The 19,955-nt window shown below is 43.9% G+C and overlaps 1 protein-coding gene across 1 annotated transcript; it reads right to left on the bottom strand.

Annotated features, from left to right (window-relative positions):
- Positions 1 to 949: 949 nt before the first annotated feature.
- On the bottom strand, positions 950 to 18,427 carry RRN3 (RRN3 homolog, RNA polymerase I transcription factor). The gene is made up of 18 exons (XM_063143108.1): positions 18,264 to 18,427; positions 16,763 to 16,865; positions 16,361 to 16,417; positions 15,967 to 16,056; positions 15,746 to 15,875; positions 13,721 to 13,777; positions 13,181 to 13,244; positions 12,625 to 12,694; positions 12,272 to 12,370; positions 11,274 to 11,351; positions 10,253 to 10,370; positions 8,899 to 9,029; positions 6,730 to 6,860; positions 6,009 to 6,193; positions 4,109 to 4,217; positions 2,549 to 2,701; positions 2,059 to 2,146; positions 950 to 1,385 (listed from the first exon to the last, which is right to left on the bottom strand). The coding sequence occupies exons 2-18, from the start codon at positions 16,853 to 16,855 to the stop codon at positions 1,236 to 1,238; spliced, it is 1,803 nt and encodes a 600-aa protein (XP_062999178.1). The 5' UTR covers positions 16,856 to 16,865; positions 18,264 to 18,427; the 3' UTR covers positions 950 to 1,235.
- Positions 18,428 to 19,955: the final 1,528 nt, after the last annotated feature.

The following is a 19,955-nucleotide window of genomic DNA, read 5'->3' as shown; positions in this document are numbered from 1 at the left end:
GTTGAAGTTTCTGAACTAGGTACAATGGTAGCCCTATGTAGAGCGCATTGCAGAAGTCGAGCCTTGAGGTTACCAGCACGTGCACTACTGTCTTTAGGTCTTCTGACTCTAAGAAGGGGTGCAGCTGGCGTATCAGCCGAAGTTGATAGTGGGACTAAACTATGGCTTGGGACCAAACTACCTTCTCCCATAAAAATGTCCCTCGGTCTTACGACCTACTGGAGAGGTGCTTCTTGGAAAAGACCACTTCAAGCCCCCCCCCCCCCCGCTGCCCCTTTGCCTCTTAGCACCCCCCTATGCAATCCCACCGCCCCCAAGGGGGCAATACCACCCACTTCGGGAACCACTGGCGTAAATCATACAGCGCTGTAGCAAAAAGTTAGGATTGGGCAACGAAGAGTCGACAGGGATCAACCGTAGCACTAGAATCACAGCAGTCCAGTGACACAATCCAACACTGGCTACCCCAAAACTCCCATCTCTTACTGAAAGCTGTTAACGCAAAGTGCCTAAAGCTGTTTCGAAGCTCCGTGCTGCATTCCCACTGTGAATATAGCTGTGTGGCAGCAAGCATGTCATGTCACATTTGTTCAGCTGGAAAAGTGTCGGTCTGCAGCGGGATGGGTGACTACATGTGGATGTTGCCTGCTATGGATTATTCACAAAACTAAGAGGAAAAACTGTGTGGATCACGCTCAAAATAGCTCCTCGAGGTCCATACTAAGGGAAGGACAGACAGGCTATTGTGGTTCTGTTTTAACTCAAGTGGCAGCTCTCGGCTCTGAACAGCAAGCTGCTTTTGAAATTTATTTATTTATTTATTGCATTTCTATACCGCCCAATAGCTGAAGCTCTCTGGGTGGTTCACAGTTTTTGCACCAAGGAAGTGGGAGTAAAAAAAGAAAAGAAGCAGGCTGGACAAGCAGAAACAGCCGCACAGTTCTCCGGATCGTAGTCACGAAATATTTAATACATATGATGAGCTCTTGCAAACCAAGACGCAGAAATGAAAAGGAAATGATGCTGAATGCTAGCAGGTCTTCTCCCTAAAGATTCTTTCAGGTACGGTAAAAAAAAAGATGATCAAATCATCGCTGTGAGACAGAGGAACGCTCCCCACACCTTGTCCCTGTCCCCCACATTTTTACTCCGTTTAGAAAGTGTCCCCCCCCCCCCAATTCTCTTTCTTAAAAATGATGATTTCCCAAAGTCTTTGTCCGGCTGATCCCGGAAGGTCAGAGCTGCGAAGATGGCCCTGGCGGTGACCCTATGTGCGTTTCTGGACTCTGAAGAGCCGAGTCAAAGGAGCCGGGCAGCATACCAATCAGGCCGTCATTTTGAGGAGTTTCACCTTTCAAGAAGTCATCTTCCTCTTCACTTTTGCTCTGCACGAACAAATGCAAAGGTTAAAACGTCTCTTGTTTAAATAGGGAAATGGTACGCGTCTCAATTTTTTAAAAAATAAATCTCTACTATGTAGAGGATTTTACGCCAGGAGAATTATTATTATTATTATCATCATCATCACTACTAGATTTATTTGTATCCTGCCTTTTGCCCAATACTGGGCCTCAAGGCGGCCTTACAAAATTTAAAACATATACATTTTAAAACCCATGAAAAGAAATATACAAAAGTTAAAAATATATTAAATATATTACAATATTAAAACATTAAACATTTAAAATACACAACGATTTTAAAAGTCCTTAGCACAGAGGCCCAGATTATTAGCCAAAGGCCTACCAGAACAAAGAAGTTTTTGCCTGCTTCCGAAAGCCCATCAAGGAGGGAGCCAGTCTAGCTTCCCCAGGAAGAGAGTTCCAAAGCACTGGAGCCACCACCGAGAAGGCCCTCTCCCGTGTTCCCACACCTGTGATGGTGATGGGACTGAAAGAAGGGCTTCCCCAGAAGATCTCAAAGCACGGGCAGGCTCATAAAGGAGAATACGGTCTTTCAGATAACTGGGACCTGAACCATAAATATCATTACACACAGGGAGAGAGGCTGCATCGGAACTAGAGGTGGCCTGGGTGTTGTTGAAATGATAACGCTCACCTCCTTGGCGATGTCTGTAGCCTCTCTGAGGTCCTCAGCACTTTCCTCTTCCCAGGACTGATACAGAGGGTCAATTATGTCCTTGGATCTGTAAAGGATATTGCAACATGACATCAGAGGAAGGGCAGGATAAGCGAGGAGATAGATACATCTTATCAGCGTGTTCTAGAATCAATTCTCCAGGTGCCAGTCCTTATGAAGGCAACATGGCACCATTCATGAACAAGAGGGAGGTATTCCCAGGTTCGCTGAATATCACCCCCCCCCCCCCAAAAAAAACTTTTTAGAAAACCCCACAACTGGACTCAGTGGGCACCAAACACCAACCAATTGTTGGAGCGGGTTGGTGGGGGCTGGAAAACTGAGGGTGACGGGGAATGAAATGGAGTATCCTGGAAGAAGGCATGTCTTTATGTGAATGCATGAATGATCTGTCAGGGTTGCCCAGGCGCCTGGGTGAGAAGCACGTCTGATTTCTGAAAATCGATACCTTCTGAGGCTGTAAGGATCAAACGGGAAAAAAGTGTCAAGGGGGTTGGTGCAAGTCTCCAGGGAGTCGCCCCCGTAGCTGCTTACGACCATCGGCAAAACCTCCCTCCTGTTCCTCTCGATGATGGTGTCACAGAATGCAATCTGGTACTTCCTGGAAGAAAGCGAGAAAAGCCGGCTGAAGTTTGATCTTTTAAAGGGAGGAAACAGGAGAGAAACAGAAACACAGAGGCAACGGAGTTGGGAGGGAATAGGGAGGCAAAGAGTGTTGAGAAGTATGTTGGTGAGGATAAAAGAGAACTATTCTAAGATTTTATGGAGGTGGTATCTAACCCCGGTGAGATTAAATAAAATAAACAAGCTGTATTCAGCAAATTGCTGGAGAGGATGTAAAGAAAAAGGAACGTATTTACATATGTGGTGGGAATGTGAATTTGTTCAAAAAATGTGGGAAATGGTGTTTAAAGAGATAAATGATATAGCGGGAATGGAGATTGAAGAGACACCTACAGTGGCATTGCTATCATTATATGGAGATTTAAAATGTAATAAAGAAACAAAAGAACTGATAATGAATTTGCTGACAGCAGCAAGGTTGATCATATCTAGGAACTGGAAGGTGCAAGGAGATTATCATGTTGAGGACTGGTACAAAGAGATTTGGGATATTGCTATAAATGATAAATTGACATGTAATATAAAAGTAAGAAGGGGGGTAACAAAAACGAACGATTTTGAGGGAATTTGGAATCAGTTCCTAGAATATGTATTATCTAGGGGGAGTGGAAGACCACCTCCAGAAGAATCAATGAGATTTTGGAAACAGGAACAGATGGGAGTGCACTTTATGTTATGTAATGATGTAAAAATATCAATTAGAAATGTTATAAGGTTAATCAAGTTATGTATTATGTTTTTTTTGTCTTGTGCTGTTGTGATTATTGTACATTGTATTAGTGTATTTATAAAAAGTAATTCTTAAAAAAAAGAAAAGAAAAAAAGAAACGCAGAATCCAAACATTTCATCAACTTCTTGTACAAGTCCATCACGGGCCGAGAAAAGAGAGCACGCTGCCCCTGGACCTACTCACTTTTGCTCCCCCGCCTCCCAGAACTGTCTCCTGAAGTCTCTTTATGGAACTTCTTTATATTTTATTTGTTATCGTCTTTATATGCCACTTATTTCTCTCTTGCATGGGACCCAACGTGGCTTACACGGGCCTCCTCCTCTCCATTTAACCCCCAGAACAACCCTGTGAGGTAGGCCAGGCTGAGAATCAGACTAGCCTAAAGTCTCCCAGCAAGCTTCAAGGGCAAGCGGGGAAGAAAAGCCAGATCTTCTGAGCTTCTGAGCTCTGACCACTCAAACTCTCATGAAAGAGTTGGTACCTTGAATCGCTTATCTCGGCTGTCCCCAATTTGGTACCTTACAGGTGTGTTGGGCTGTGGATGATGGAAGCTGTGGATGATGGAAGCTGTGGTCTACACATGCATTTTTCTGCAATCTATTAACAATGGTTACTCTACGTAACTATTCAAGAGAGAAAATAAAGACACCTACCTGGTCACGGCAGCAAAATAATTCACAATGGAAGGCAAGCAAACATTCAGGGGGTTCAACTGACACATAACGATGCGCTCAAAGTTTAAGTTCTGCAGGAACGCGAGGCCTTCAAAGAAAAGGGATAAACAAACATTTATTGTTTAGATCGGGGGGGTATGTCCTTTGTCCTAAATGGTGCACTCTTTTGATTTTTCACAATACAAATGAGGTTTAGGGCTGCTTTGGATATTACACGAGAAAAAATGTTTGCATTAGAGGACGGGCCCAAGTTACAGGAAGCCAGGTTCCGGCTGGACATCAGGAAAAACTTTCTGACCATTAGAGCGGTATGACAATGGAACCAATGACCTAGAGAAGTCGTGGGCTCTCCCACACTAGATGCCTTCAAGATGCAGCTGGACAGTCATCTGTCAGGGATGCCTTAAGGTGGATTCCTGCATTGAGCAGGGGGTTGGACTTGAAGGCCTTAAGAGTCGCCTTCCAACTCGATTCTATAATTCTATGACCTCTGGTGACCTTCAGATGTGTTGGAATGTAGTCCATCACAGCTCAGTACAACAACGGAACCAATGACCTAGGGAGGTCATGGGCTCTCCCACCCTAGAGGCCTTCAAGAGGCAGCTGGACAGCCATCTGTCAGAGATGCTTTAAGGTGGATTCCAGTATTGAGCAGGGGGTTGGACTTGATGGTCTTAGAGACCCCTTCCAACTCAGTATTCTATGATTCTATAACATACATCTGCAGCAGGGAAGCCTAGTCAAGAATGGCTTCTCGGTAGGCAAACATGAAGCGTTGATAGGAACAAGTAGGGCTGTCACAGCATGAGTCAAACCTAGAGTGAGTCAGACCATCGGTCTACCCAGCTGCACATTTTCTACTGGCAGCCGCTCTCCTAATGCTTGAGCTGAAATCTCCCCCAGCTATGTCAGCCTGATCTATTTCAATTGGAAAGACCAGAAACATAGGAAACGGCCTTCTACTGGACCAGACCATTGGTGCATCTAGCCTATTATTGTCTACCTCGGGATGGAAAAACCTTCTGGGGGGTGGTCAGGGGCCTCGTCGGCCCCCACAGAACCCTTCGGGGACTGCTTCGAGTGGGCTGGGTGGCTGGTGAGTGGGACCATGGCAACATGCATGTACTCACAGGCCTCCCCAAGTAATCCTGACCAAGGCTGCTGTTCCCCAAGTTCTATGAACCTGGATCTCGTTGCCTGCAAAATTCTGAACACTGAGCCATACCTCCCCAGCTTTCCACCTTGTCCTGTCAATGAACACTGCAAAACAGCCAAGGATTTGACCTGGCATGGACCCGGTTCGCATGACAAGGCAGGTTAATTAACCCATGATTCCCCCCCCCCCCCGGTGTGTTTGGCAGCCGTATCGTATATGCAATTTCTGATCAGGACAATTGGGGGGGGGCGCGCAGCCTACCGTGCAAACCTGGACATTGTGGCTTAATCAAGGGCTAAACACCCACACTTAACCCTTGATTAGCCGTTGGGTTAAGTGCGGGTTGTTAAACCCTCAATTAAGCCACGATGGCCAGGTTCGCATGACAGGCTGCAACCCTGAAGCAGAGGTTGCATATTCAAAGTGGTGGCTGCACGTGCCCCACATGTGCCAGTGCTAATTGGGGTTAATTAACCCAGGATAAGCCACTGTGTCATGTGAACTGGCCCAGAAGTCACCAGAACAGCGCTGGGAACGGCTTCATGTGGATGACTTACTATGGAGAACGATCAGCCTATCGCTGTGTTTCAAACACCTGCTCATGCAGCCACTTCCAGGCCTGAACTGGGCCCAACATTTCCCCCAGAAAGCATGCCGGAATAAGAATGCAGCCCAGCCCAGCTCCATCACCACATTCTTCCTGAATACTGTTACCCCACTCGCCTTTCTTCAGGCTGCCGTCCAAGATTTGCTTGTGGCGAAAGATGACCACGTAGAACACAGTCTGGCAAGCGGCATAGAAGGGACGATGAAGGGTCATGTCGCAGAAAGCCTTCGCCCCTGTGCCCTGGTTGTCGATGTAGAGGTGCAGCCAGCTCACCAGCAGGTCCAGGCAGGCTTTCACCGTACTGCAACGGGAGAGGAAACCTAGTGAGGGCAAAGGCCCAACAGAACCAGGTCCGCTCGTACAGGGCGCGACAGGGTCTCTATGTTCTTCTCAGCAGTTTTGGCAGTGGAGATTGTAAGGACGCCACCCTCCCCGCCCCACAACTGCTGGAAGTTGTCCACCCTGCAGCATAGTTTAACGGGCCCCGATTTCCTCCCAAACATTTGAGCAAGCAAATCCTTCGCTATCCAAGTGTGGAGGCTGGTGCCCCCAATTTCAGCGAGGCTGTGAATCCATTCCGGGTTTTTAGCTAGGATTCTAAAGGAGATCTCCAAGGTGCTGAAGCTGAGCCCCAAAGTAGGCTCAGTACCTTAGATAGCTCCTTTAGAGCTCTGCCTGGTTCTGGCTAAAACCCAGAATGGATTCACAGCCCTACTGAAATGGGAGCCGCCAGCCTCCGCTGTAGCCAAGTGTTCTATTCCCCACCCACCCCCCACCCCGGTTTACTTTCCACAGCAGATTAGATATTCTTTTAAAGGACTCTGGTGAGCTACTTACACAACTGGAATAAACCTTGCCCGGGCCAAAAAGCTGCCGACGTAGTTCGCGGCTGCCTGCCTGATCACGGCGGGAGTATTTGGATTCTGAAGCTTTTTCCAAAGGTGCTCCACAAACGCTTCTGCGACCCCCTAGGAGACAGAGCACACACCCGCAACACATGAAGGCCAGGGCGACAAGATCCACAGACATCACCTGTTGGCCCCAATCACTTCTTACAGAAATAGCCAGCTTTCACTGCCTGATCTCCTGTAGCCATCTAACGTTCTCCTCTGGGTGCCTACTGCAAGGGAGGCTCGGGAGAGGGCCTTCTCCGTGGTGGCCCCCCAATTATGGCATGATTTCCCTAACGTGGAAATCGTTGGCCTAGGGCCAGCACTGCTATCTTCTTGGCGTCAGGTCAAGACCCCTCTCTTTTCCCAGGCATTTAGCAATATGTGATGAGCTTAACTGGTCCCGGATCTATTTTTAAGCTTCAGTTGACAGCTTAAGAGTTGTTTTTAGATGTACGTTTTTCTGTATAGTGAAGAGCTTCAGCTATGGGGCAGTATAGTAGTAGTATCAGTAATAATAATAATAATACCTACATATGTTGGGAGCAGCATCTCTCAAAGACCTTACAATTTTTGTGTAGGCAATAATTACGCTTTGTTATATGTAGCCATCAAAGTCTGTTCACAGTTGTTCCTTAAAAGGGGATGATGGAGGGATTAGCACATTTTAGTGATGCCAGCAAACAGGCTACCCCGCTTCAAATTTTTGGTGGGAGAAAACAGGCCAGAGCAACTAGCAAAAGTAGACCCCGGAATTTTAACTGGCCAACAATATTTTGAAAATGCGCAACAAAAGCACTTTGCCTCCAGAATTTTTAATAAAGCCTGTTTATTAAAAACACTGTTTATTAAAAACACCCTCACCAGAAAAATTCAGAAGTATTTTTTTTGTTTCAGCAATTAACTCTCACACGTCAGACCCAGCAAACAGAGTGCTACTCCCAGGCATTTGATGGAACATGATGAGATTTTAGTATCAGTTGTTTTATCCGGTCCCAGCATTAATGCAAGTGTTTTTAGCAGTTAAAATGGTTTTTAAATTTCGCACGTTCTATTTTTTTCATATTACAGTTTGTAATTTTTGTAAACCGCTAGGCAGTAGAGAAATAAAACGAATGAAGTGACCTGGGATGGAAGGGATCCTCGCTCAAAGGATACCTCCATCACAGCATCACCTTGGAGCCAATGTGGTGGAGCAGCTGAAGTATTGGCCCATGAGTGGCGAGCCCCGGATTCAAATCCCCAGTAGCTATCAAGCTCATGGGATGACTTTGGGCTAATCACTCTTAGCTTAGTTCAGACATATCTATAGCTTAGCATGACAAAAACAGGCACAGAAGAGGCCTTGGCCTCACATATATCCCCTCTTATCTGCCAGTGTGGCCAACAAGAAGGAGTTCAGAATCTTCTGTTTTGGATGATGATGGTTTACAATATTTATATACCACTCAATTATCTAACACAGATTCCAGAGTGGTGAACATAGCTATAAACAGTAAAAGAAAGATATAAAAAGCAAAAGTTGTTCAATTTTTAAAAAAAGGAACCAGAAAAACAGCGGCTAGTCTGTTGAGGAAGGTGTCTTGAAACAGAAGTGGTGGCACCTGCCTGACCTCCAGGGGCAGCGACTTCCACAGAGAAGGGGCCACCACACTAAAGGCTCTTCTCCTGGTGGATTCCAATCGGGCCACAGGTCCACGTGGAACCCCCAGGAGCATGCCCTCCGAAGACCTCAGTGATTGTCTTAACTATGGTTCATTTGAAACAAGCCAACATGAAACCATGGGCTATGAAGCTGGCTTTTTTTAAACAAGTCATACTCAACTATGGTTCCATGACATTTGGGAGGGATCTACACTACTGCTTTAAAGCGCTTTATAATGGTTTTGACAACTGTTGGGGCCCAGGACACACTTTATATACAGTTTTCAAAACGTTTTAAAAGCGCTTTAAAGGCAGTAGTATAGATCCCCCCTTGGTCACAGGGTCACTCTTTATGATGATTAAAGAACTGATGATGAAGAAGTAACAGCAAGAGGACAAGAAACATAGAAGTGTAGTCCTTGGTCAAAATGGTCCAGTAAGTAGACATAGGAAAATGTTTGACTGCACGCACCAATTTCAAGCTGCAGAGGTAGAACATGATGTACTGCACATGACACGAGCCATGGGTTGGCAAAATTAGCTTATCAAATATAGCCACCAGATCTCGATATAAGTCCTTGGTTTTGCCAATATCAAGTTTCCCTAGGAGAGAAAAAAATGCTTCTATTACTATGGTATTGTGCTAAGAGATAGGACACGCCTTTAAAAACATTGACTGATAATTAAAAATTTCCAATGCGTTTCTCCGCTATTCTGCTAATAAACTCAAAAAAGGTATTGTTAAGTGCTGGAAGACACACCACTTTTACACCATAAGAACATAAGAAGAGCCCTGATGCTGGATCAGACTGAGGGTCCATCTAGTCCAGCACTCTGTTCACATAGTGGCCAACCGGCTGTCGACCAGGGACCCACAAGCAGGACATGGTGCAACAGCACCCTCCCACCCATGTTCCCCAGCAAATGATCCACACAGGCTTACTGCCTCCAATATTGGAGGTTGCACTTAGCCATCAGGACTAGGAGCCATTTAATGCCTTCTCCTCCAGGAATTTATCCAGCCCCCTTTTAAAGCCATCCAAATTGGTGGCCATGAACCACCCAATCAGAAGGCATTGCATTACTCTGCATTGGGCACTTCCTCTGATACATATGGAACTGACAAGCTGGACTGCTCTAGAACCAATATTTATTTATTTATTTTATTACGTTTATATACCGCCCCACAGCCGAAGCTCTCTGGGCGGTTCACAAAAGCTAAAAACAGTAAACATTAAAAGTATACAAATTTTAAAAACTATCAGAGACATAAAAACAACAGTATAAAAACAGCAGCAGCCATTTAAAACAACAATTCTGGGCTCCATTAAAAAACAAACTTAGCATTCAATGCCGTTAAATGCCTGACTGAGAGAAGAGGAAAGTCTTGACCTGGCGCCTGAAACATAACAATGTCGGCGCCAGGCGAGCCAATATGGGTTCTGATGGTATGTTTGGTATACACCAGATGTGGGAAAAGTTCCAAAGCCTGAAGAGGCAATATCTACAGGTGCATGTCACTTCAAAGCTTGCCTCTCTACCTCCCCACTTTAGTCTTAATTCTTCCTCCAACACTATGTACCAAAATCCCGTAGCAGGGAGTTCCAGCTTCTATCTCCCATGCTAGAGGCATTCAAGAGGCAGCTGGACAACCCTGTAAGGGATGCTTTAGGGTGGATTCCTGCATTGAGCAGGGGGTTGGACTCGATGGCCTTGTAGGCCCCTTCCAACTCTACTATTCTATGATTCTATGATCTCCGTTGCCTCCTCACTACCGATCAATCCCAGAGAAAGAATTTCAGCAGGTTAGTGCTTAAATTTATTACCATTAACATGGCAGACATCCTTAACATATGAAAACAATATAATCATCAGGATGTCCAGGCGTTCTGCAATGGGATGAGCCATCATGTCACGCTTTTCTGGCTTTTCTCCATCTTCATCCTGTAAAATAAAGTAGCTGTTTCACACATACACAGAGACCCTGTTACAGAGGGTCAAGCTAAGCCACAGCGGTAAAGCACTTTGAACTAAACATTATGGCTTAGCGTGTCATGTGAACCATTCCTAACCATCTTGGAATGGCTTGCTGGGAAAGAGTCGTCAACTTAATAGTCTTCCAGAATTTAAGAAAGCCAAAAAGAGTGATCTCTTCTGGCAGGCCTACCCATTTGAATTTTAAGATGTAAAGCAGCAGTTTCTGCAGCTGAAACTCTCCCCACGGCCTGAGTTCGATCCCAGCGGAAGCTGCTTTCAGGCAGCCGGCTCGGGTCGACTCAGCCTTCCATCCTCCCAAGGTCGGTAAAATAAGTACCCAGTTAGCTGGGGGAAAGATAATAACGGCCGGGGAAGGCAACGGCAAACCACCCCGCTATAAGGCCTGCCAAGAAAACATCAGCGAAAGCTGGCATCCCTCCAAGAGTCAGTATTGACTCAGTGCTTGCACGAGAGGTTCCTTTCCTTTCCTTCTTGTTAATGGTGTGCTGCTTTTAATGATGCACTGGTTTTAAACGTTCGAATTAGTTGTATGTATTTTATGGTGTTTTTATTTGTGTTGTACCCCGCCTTGATCCAGAGGGAGAGGCAGGTAATAAATAAATAAATATATTATTATTATTATTAACCATGGTGGCTACATCACCACGGTTTAAATATGCTCACTAACCATTTGCTGCAAAAGGGTTAGCGGCCTAACCATGGCTTAGCGTGTCATCTGAACAGGCCCGCTGAGAAAGAGAGCATCCAGCTACAAAGCTAACCAATATTCCGTCCCATAAGCTCAAAACTGTTGCACCAAAAAGTTTATGTTTGTAATTTTTAACAACAGTGCTTAACAAGCAAACTTGCCATGTCAAAGAGTCCTGCCTCGGAGGTCTCCTCACTTACAACTTCAGCAGCTTCGATATCTTTCCTGGGGGCACTCACCTGTTGTAAAGACATTGTAGCAGTTGGATACAACCATCTCATCTATTCATTCAATTTTTTTATAAAAGTAAGATTGATTTTAGACCAGAGTGAGCTATTTTTTGGGGGGGGGGTTTTCCAGGGAACACATTCCATGCTCCAGATCCCTCCCCTTGCACTCATGCCTCTGCTGCAATTAAAAAAAGTGGTTTGCAATGTAAGCTTAAAAGCGACAAATTTAGTTTGCTTTCAAGCTAAATTTGTCCCCTTTCAGCTTCCGTTGCGGTTTGCCACTACAACTTGGCTTGCCCTTTTTTTGTTGCTGCATCACCAAATTTCAGCACCCCAGCAGCAGGGCTGCACTATTTATTATATATTTATTTATTACATTTTTATACCGCCCAATAGCCGAAGCTCTCTGGGCGGTTCACAAAAATTAAAACCATAAAACAGCGTAATAAAACAATCAACAGTCTAAAAACACAAATACAATATAAAAAGCACAACCAGGATAAAACCACACAGCAGAAATTGAAATAGGTTAAAATATGGAATTAAAACAGCAAAATTTAAATTTAAGTTAAATTAGGTGTTAAAATACAGAGAAAATAAAAAGGTCTTCAGCTGGCGATGGAAGGAGTACAGTGTAGGCACCAGGCGAACCTCCCTGGGGAGCTCGTTCCACAGCGGGGGTGCCACAGCAGAGAAGGCCCTCCTCCTAGTAGCCACCTGCCTCACTTCCTTTGGCAGGGGCTCACGGAGAAGGAGCCCTGTGGATGATCTTAAGGTCCGGGCAGGGACCTTAAGAACTGATGCCAGGGAACGCGTTTGGACCCATTTTAGACTGTATGGACCAGTATCTTTTACTAGAAGCTCATACCAAGAAGTGAAACAGTGGAGCCATTTTATGTAACAGAAACTCACTGCATTTCTATACTTACATCCATCTTTAATAGCCTTTCAATAACCAGCTCCAAAATGTCATGTCTCAGTGTTGGGATGTATCCAGTAATCCGTAGCAGGTTATGCACATAACATTGCTGTAATGGAAGGTTTTCCCACAAAAAATAATAATAATTGTAAATGAAAGATAAAGAACCACATACCACATATTTGAGAGAACACTGAGAATTTAAGTGCTGCAGCTGTATAAGCCCCTTCAGTTGGTATATTCAGCCCACCACAGATCGGAATTTCTTAAAGAATTTATTTCCGTTTTTCCTCCTGTCCCTTGAGCACTATACCAATACTAGATGCAGAGAGGGGAAACATTTTAAAAATTCTGATCACTTACCAGAGTCCTTTCTGATTTATTGATGAAGGGAAATCTTTTGACGAGCACTGGCATGAGAAATTGTGGCGTCCTGCAACATAGGAAATAGAAGTTTTACCATAAGCGTGAACACTCAATGAAGCTTGGCGAAAGCCAGGAGTAAGGGTTTTAATAGTGGAAGGCATATAAATGACATACAAAAATTGCTTCCCATCCAAATTGGATGATATGGAGTTAGGAAATTTTCTTTTTGAATTTTTCATAGTATTTTACCTTAACATAATTAGGGAGGCTTTTAACATAAGATATTGATATTAAGTTCCCCCTCCCCTAATTCAGAGGGCAGACATCTTTTGATCTACAAAATAAGACCGTTTCAGGTGTGCTTGTTGCTTGAAGCATACATGTAGGAAGCCCAGTTATCCTAAGTGCATTTCAGGTCCTTTGAATTTATTAGTAGATGGAAAAGAATACACATTAACTTAAGGGGACATATTTAATCAAATAACGTGGGCTGGTCCATGAAGTCACGAAGAGTCAGAAGCGACTGAACGAATAAACAACAAAATGTACTTACAGAGGGACGTATCTTACAATTGTTTGTAATGCTCTATGGCAGGTGTTGAAGCCCTCAGGAACATCTGCAAGAATTGAAAATCAGCTAGCATGTACATCTTTTGTAAACCGTCCAGAGAACTTCAGCTAGGGGGCGGTATAGAAATGTAATAAACAAATAAATAATAGTATAAATTGATCTATATTTTAGATTTCCCTGGTGCACCGTTCTAATTTCTTAAGGTATATTGTTTTGCTGCTATAATACCACTTAATCTTTACATCTAACGTACTTGAATAGTGATGGTCACTATCTTAGTTGGCTTTAAAAGGGAAGTAGAGAAATTCTTGGTGGAAATGCTGATAATTGAATAGAGTCCAGCTTTCAGTCCATGAGAAATCACAACTATTCGAGAGCACCAGATTTCACCCTTAGCCCTCGCAGTCCTAAACACAGTTACACACTATTGCAACGTAAGCCCTAGCGTATGAAAATGGAAGTAATATGCATAAAAGGCAAATAGTGTTACAGTATTTCATTATATATGAAGTTACTACTCACTTTCATCATCGTCTGAGTCAGAGATGTCCACACCATTCTCTTGTATGATTATTCGAGCTAGGTGGAAACAGGATTGTTGTATCAGTGCACGATATTTAGCCAAATCAGGTTCAAAATGATAATGCCACTTAAAGGCCTAGTTAGCAAATTACGCATTATAAAATATTCTAGTATTAAAAGTATTCCTATATATATAATTTATCCCACTTTCCATATGATTCTAGTCTCCTTTTAAGTTAATGTTCTCAATGTGTTAATAAGCAAAGACGAACTTTAAAAGATGATTAAGATGATTCACACAGCACATAGTTAAGTTATGGAACTCACTACCACAGGATGTGGTGATGGCCACCAATTTGGATGGCTTTAAAAGGGGTTTGGATAAGTTCCTGGAGGCAAAGGCTATCAATGGCTACTAACCCTGATGGTTGTGTGCTGCCTCCAGTACCCGGGGCAGTAAGCCTGTGTGCACCAGTTGCTGGGGAACATGGGTGGGAGGGAGCTGTTGCACTATATCCTGCTTGTTTATCCCTGGCCAATGGCTGGTTGGCCACTGTGTGAACAGAGTGCTGGACTAGATGGACCCTTGGTCTGATCCAGCATCATGGCTCTTCTTATGTTCTTAAGGGTGCAATCCTATGCATGTTTAGAAGAAAAAATTCCTACAAGTCCCAACATACCCCAGCCAGCACAGCATAGGTTTGCACCCTAATTTTGCGACCAGGGGGTTCACATACACCTAGAGTTGGGTTATAAACAGATTTCTGAATAATTTTCAACATAATGGCAAGTGGAAAATGCTCACTGTTCAGTTAAAATACAGCAGGCAGTTATGACTAAAATACTTATGGTTTGTTCAAATGACAACCCTCCCCACAACCTTTACACAAGCCAAGATTGAGGCTGAGTCTTGGGTTAATAAAAAAGCATTTTCTGTAAACCCCCCCCCCCACATCATGGATAGAACATAATGCGTGAACTAGGAGATACCATATTTATTTGAACATAAGATCACCTTAATCACACTATGAAGCAAGGTTTGGACTGTAAGGGAGGGAAGATTCCATGTTCAAACAATCTCAATATTTATTAGTTCATCGAGGTTGCAGGGAGAGTATCGTCTGAACAGGCCCAAGAAATTCCTATCCGTTTTGCAATTGCAAGCCTTGGGAACCCTTTTAACAGCCGAAAGGGAGGATATACGTTATTTTAAGTAAATACATTGTAGCGATTACTAGCTACTGGATTTTAACAATGCATTTAACATATATTTTTTTTAAAAAATCTAATTTGCTTTGATTTAGATTAAATTACTCGTAAATGACAACACTTCAACTGTTTTAACCATGGCTTAGCACAACATTTACATGTAGGAAGAAACTGCAGCATGTCTTGAAGTCACACACACTACCTCCTCCTCTTGGGCAGCCTCGAGAATGACTTGGAAAGCTTTTACTTTCAGTGACCCCAAAACGTGCCTGGTCATGTTGTCTAGACGAGAGATCATGGTTTAACAGTTAACTATGTTCGGTTTCAAAACAAACCAACTTCAAACATGTGACCATATTGAGACAACACGCGAAGTCATGATGGTTAAGCATTTTGAGCAAAACATGGTGTACAGTGTGTCGTGTGAACCATTCCTAACCATGGTTGCTACATAACCCTGGTTTGAACAAGCTTGCTAACCACGTGCTGCAAAAGGGTTAGCAGCCTAACCATGGCTTAGTAAATGCTTCCCAAGTTGTCCTCCTGGCCACACAGGAAGAAGAGAGGGGATAGAGTATGTACATGGCCACCCAGGAGGAAGAGAAAAGAGAGGTTAGAGAGTGCGTACACGGGTCACAGTGCCTTCTTTCTGCTTAGCATAATGCGCGAACGTAGGCTTTGAGTTGAAATAATTATATGAACGACATTTCAGTTGTCCAAAGATGCAAGATAAAAAATAAACTCTGCAAGCAAGAGTCAGAACGAAATTCTGCTCAACAAACAACAGAAGATAAATGGAAGGAGGGAAAAACTCACGTGGTACGAAGTGGGAGACAATCATTGCAAGACATGGTCTGAGGTAGATTGTCTGTGCAGACATTAAGTTACTCAGGAAAGCCAAGTACTCTTCCACCACCGCTTGGCTTCTTCTCAGCCATGGCAGCTTCTGCATTGTTATGTACAAGGAATTAGAACATGCGCAGTGCAGACTAAATCAAAACCTACTTGAATATCCGATAAAACCAGCGCATTCTTACCAACACGATTGTGACAAGATATTCAAACTCCTTGGTCAATTGCGTAACTGAAGACCGGAATTCACGAAGCCAGTTAATAATCTGGTCATCCTTAAAACAGAACCGATTTTGCTTTAATAGTTGAACACTATCTGATGCCCAAACATTTACTAATTGGGCCATTTTCAAAAATAAAAAGCTGACACTGTTCACTGTCAAGTTGAGCATTATGAGCCTGCCTGGATTCATATTACAAGCTGTGGTCAGATAATGTTCAGATCCACCACTAATTATTAGCTATAGTTTTACACAGTACAAACAACTCAAAATGAACACAGCTTGTTCATATGTCTCATTTTTTTCCTAAGTTTAGTGACTGTAAATTTCTGAAATACTATGATGGAAAACAGCTTACTTTTATGTCTGGATCCAACAGCTGATTCTTCAACAAACTGAAGTCAGTTATCTCACCCTAAGACAAAAAAGCAACAAATTGTATCCTGACAAGTTATACTGCCTTACATCAACAGCTTATTCTGTCACCACTAAACATACCTATAGAGCCAATACAGATACTACCCCAAATGGAGAAGCACTCTTTAGAGAAACCTAATGTATTTATCTTCTGCTAATTTTGTGTGCCAAAAAAAATGGTTTTGCAGTACATATAACTCAAATCAGTCCTCCCCCAAAATTCTCAGATTTATCTCTTTACTTCAATTAATTTAAAAATGATAAAACAATGAACACGCCTAAGAAATACTACCAATACAGTCCATACTTTTCTTTGCAAAACACCCAAACATATTAATGTTACCTTTTGGTATTTCAGCAAGATCTCTTCCAGTGTACCACCAAATCTGACTGTCTTCCTTGGTGGCGATATCAGAAATTCATCCGCAGCCAGCATGTCAGAAATTCTAAAAATAATAATAAATGAAAGTAGGAGATTGAACACACTACCTGCAATTAATTCACAATGGTGGCAAATCCTAGCTTACTATGGATGAACTGCATGCTGGTACACACATCTCATTTGTTCCCACCTGGGCCTTCCTACTAAGATGAGTGGCTTAACAAACCAGGAAATTAAAGTTATGACATCCAGCCTCTAGACACCTGGTTTGTTGAACACTTTACAAGCTAGGGTTATAAACCAGGGTTTGTTCTTGGTTCAATTCAGGATAGATTCAGGACTTAACTCAGGACAGATAAAAGGAAGGACTTCTTTACACAGTGCATTGTTAAACCAGTGGTTCCCAAACTTTTTCAGGTAACCACCCCCTTGGTTCCACAAACTCATGCCCAGCGCCCCCTACCCTACACTATAAAAATCATTATTCGGAATAGCGGTTTTCAACGACCCACTAAGGAAGATAATAATAAAATTCAAAACAGTAACAATTAATTGAATATTTATTCAAAATCCGAAGCACCCACCACAGGCTTGCCGAGGGAGGGAGGGAGGGAGGGAAAAGAAAGCAAACACCTGTTTTACAGCCGGCGTGGCGGGGCACACCAAGCAGGGTATGTCTCTTCATTAGTGGTTTGGTGCTTTTGAAACATTTCAATTCACCATTAAAGTGACTCTTCTTAAACGGTATTAATACATGTGTGGATTCTTCTTCCCCTATATGGCTTGGGACCAAACTACCTTCTCCCATAAAAATGTCCCTGGGTTTTAAGACCTTCTGGAGAGGCGCTTCTCGGAAAAGACCACCTCAAGCGCCCCCCTGCCACCCCATTGCCTCTTAAACCCCCCTATGCAATCCCACCGCCCCCAAGGGGGCGGTACCACCCACTTTGAGAACCACTGTGTTAAACTATGGAACTCGCTACCAGAAGACGCAGCGATGGCCACCGATTTGAACGGCTTCACAAGGGGGTTGGCTAAATTCCTGGCGAGTAAGGCTATCAATGTCTACTAGCCCTGATGATTGTATGCTACCTCCAGCATCTGAGGCAGTAAGCCTGTGTGCACCAGTTGCTGGGGAACATGGGTGGGAGGGTGCTGCTCCACTCACGTCCTGCTTGTGGGTCCCTGTTCAACAGCTGGCTGGCTGCTGTGTGAACAGAGTGCTGGACTAGATGGACCCGTGGTCTCATCTTACGTTCTTAAGACCACACTCCCTCTCTCAGCCTAGCCTACCTCACAGGGTTGTTGTGAGGATAAAAAGCGAGTCGCGGGGGTGGGGGGAGAGCCGTGTATACCAGCTTGAGTTTCTTGGCCTGCAAGGCAAGATGCGAATGTAATGAGGCAACGCCGACCCTCAGCTCGCCCACCCGCCGACCAACCTCCCCTTCCCTGCGGCCTCTACCTTCTTTCTGGGCTGGGCTTTTCCACGAACTGCTGCCCCGCTTCAAGGGTCCCGCCTGCCGTCCAGCTCCCACGGCTGTGCTCCTGCAACCACGGCCTCCTCCTCCTCCGCCACCTCTCCCCCAGCCATGCTCCTCATGTGCGCAGCGCTCACGCACTGACAAAACGGGCCTCGCTCCGCCCCGGAAGTGAACAGTCACTTCCGCTCTCCCCTCACCAAAGGGAACGAAGGGTCACGCTTTCGGGGAAACCCTCCCCACACTTCCGGTTCCCAATGGACCGTGTGAGGGGGGCGTTTAAATCAGGTCTCCTGGTCCGCGACAGGTGTTCGTTTACGCAAACTGACTGCGGGGTTTTAAGCGCTTTAAAGCGCTTTATAACAGTTTTGACAACTGTTTGGGCCCAGGACACACTGCATATAGAGTTTTCAAAACGTTTTCTAAGTGCTTTAAAAGTAGGGTGACCATATGAAAAGGAGGACAGGGCTCCTGTATCTTTAACTGTAATGTAAAAAAGGGAATTTTAGCAGGTGTCAATTGAAGGGGATGAAATTCTCTCTTCATCAACACAGTTAAAGCTGCAGAAGCCCTGCCCTCTTTTGTATCTGGCCACTCTACTATAGCTAGTGTAGCTTTAACTGTTGTGCTGAAGAGGGAATTTCTCCCTCTTCAATTGACACCTGCTGAAATTCCCTTTTCTACATTACTGTTAAAGATACAGGAGCCCTGTCCTCCTTTTCATATGGTCACCCTATTTAAAAGCAGTAGTGTAGATCCCCCCTGCGTTTTCACCCATCGCTGTTGCGAAGTGTCAGTTCTATTTCAAGCACGAATTGAATTGCAGGTGGTTTTGGTTTTTTTAAATTCTGTTGTCCCTTTACTACAACCTGTACATTGTCCCCCGTTTACACCCATGCAGATGTCTATTTACACACACACACATACCTGATAACTGCAGATCACATACTCCTTGCATCTGGTGAAGTAAGCTCCACGGAAGCTTATCCCATAATATTTTTTAAGGGTGCAAACCTATTCCCATTTACTTGGGAGTAAGTCCCTATTTAAATAATATTTTTATTGTAAAAAAGCAAAAAAGAGGAAAGGGGGGAAAAGTGATTTGATTTGAATATATCAATTTCAATGCATGCTTATGAACTGTGTGTATGAGTATACTACACACAGTTCACATGCAAGTATTGTAACTGATATGGCAAAATATATGGCCAATATGCTTGTAAATATATATTTGTTGTTTATTCTTTCAGTCGCTTCCGACTCTTTGTGACTTCATGGACCAGCCGACGCCAGAGCGTTCTGTCGGCCGTCACCACCCCTTAAACTCAATGTTTGTTGTTGTTTATTCGTTCAGTCGCTTCCGACTCTTCGTGACTTAACTTATAAGCAGACTTGGATAAGGTTGTACCGCCCAGAGAGCTTCGGCTATTGGGCAGTATAGAAATGCAATAAATAAAGGTTGAACTGTAAATTATGCAAAATGTCTGTGCAAAGTTTGTCAAAATAACGAGATGTTTGGAGGTTGAGTATTTGAAAGCAATTGCTTTTCAGTATCTAGTTACAGGGCGCCCAGGCTGCAATCCTGTGCATACTTGTTTGGAATTAAGCACCACTGAACGCAATGAATTACTTCCACATAAATATGCAGAGGATTGTTCTACTAGTGTGTCAGAACC

This window comes from Elgaria multicarinata, chromosome 17, assembly GCF_023053635.1.
Source record: "Elgaria multicarinata webbii isolate HBS135686 ecotype San Diego chromosome 17, rElgMul1.1.pri, whole genome shotgun sequence".
In the NCBI taxonomy this organism is placed as follows: domain Eukaryota; kingdom Metazoa; phylum Chordata; class Lepidosauria; order Squamata; family Anguidae; genus Elgaria; species Elgaria multicarinata.
Note: the sequence above shows the minus strand (reverse complement) of the source record. Positions and strands in the feature narration are given on the sequence as shown.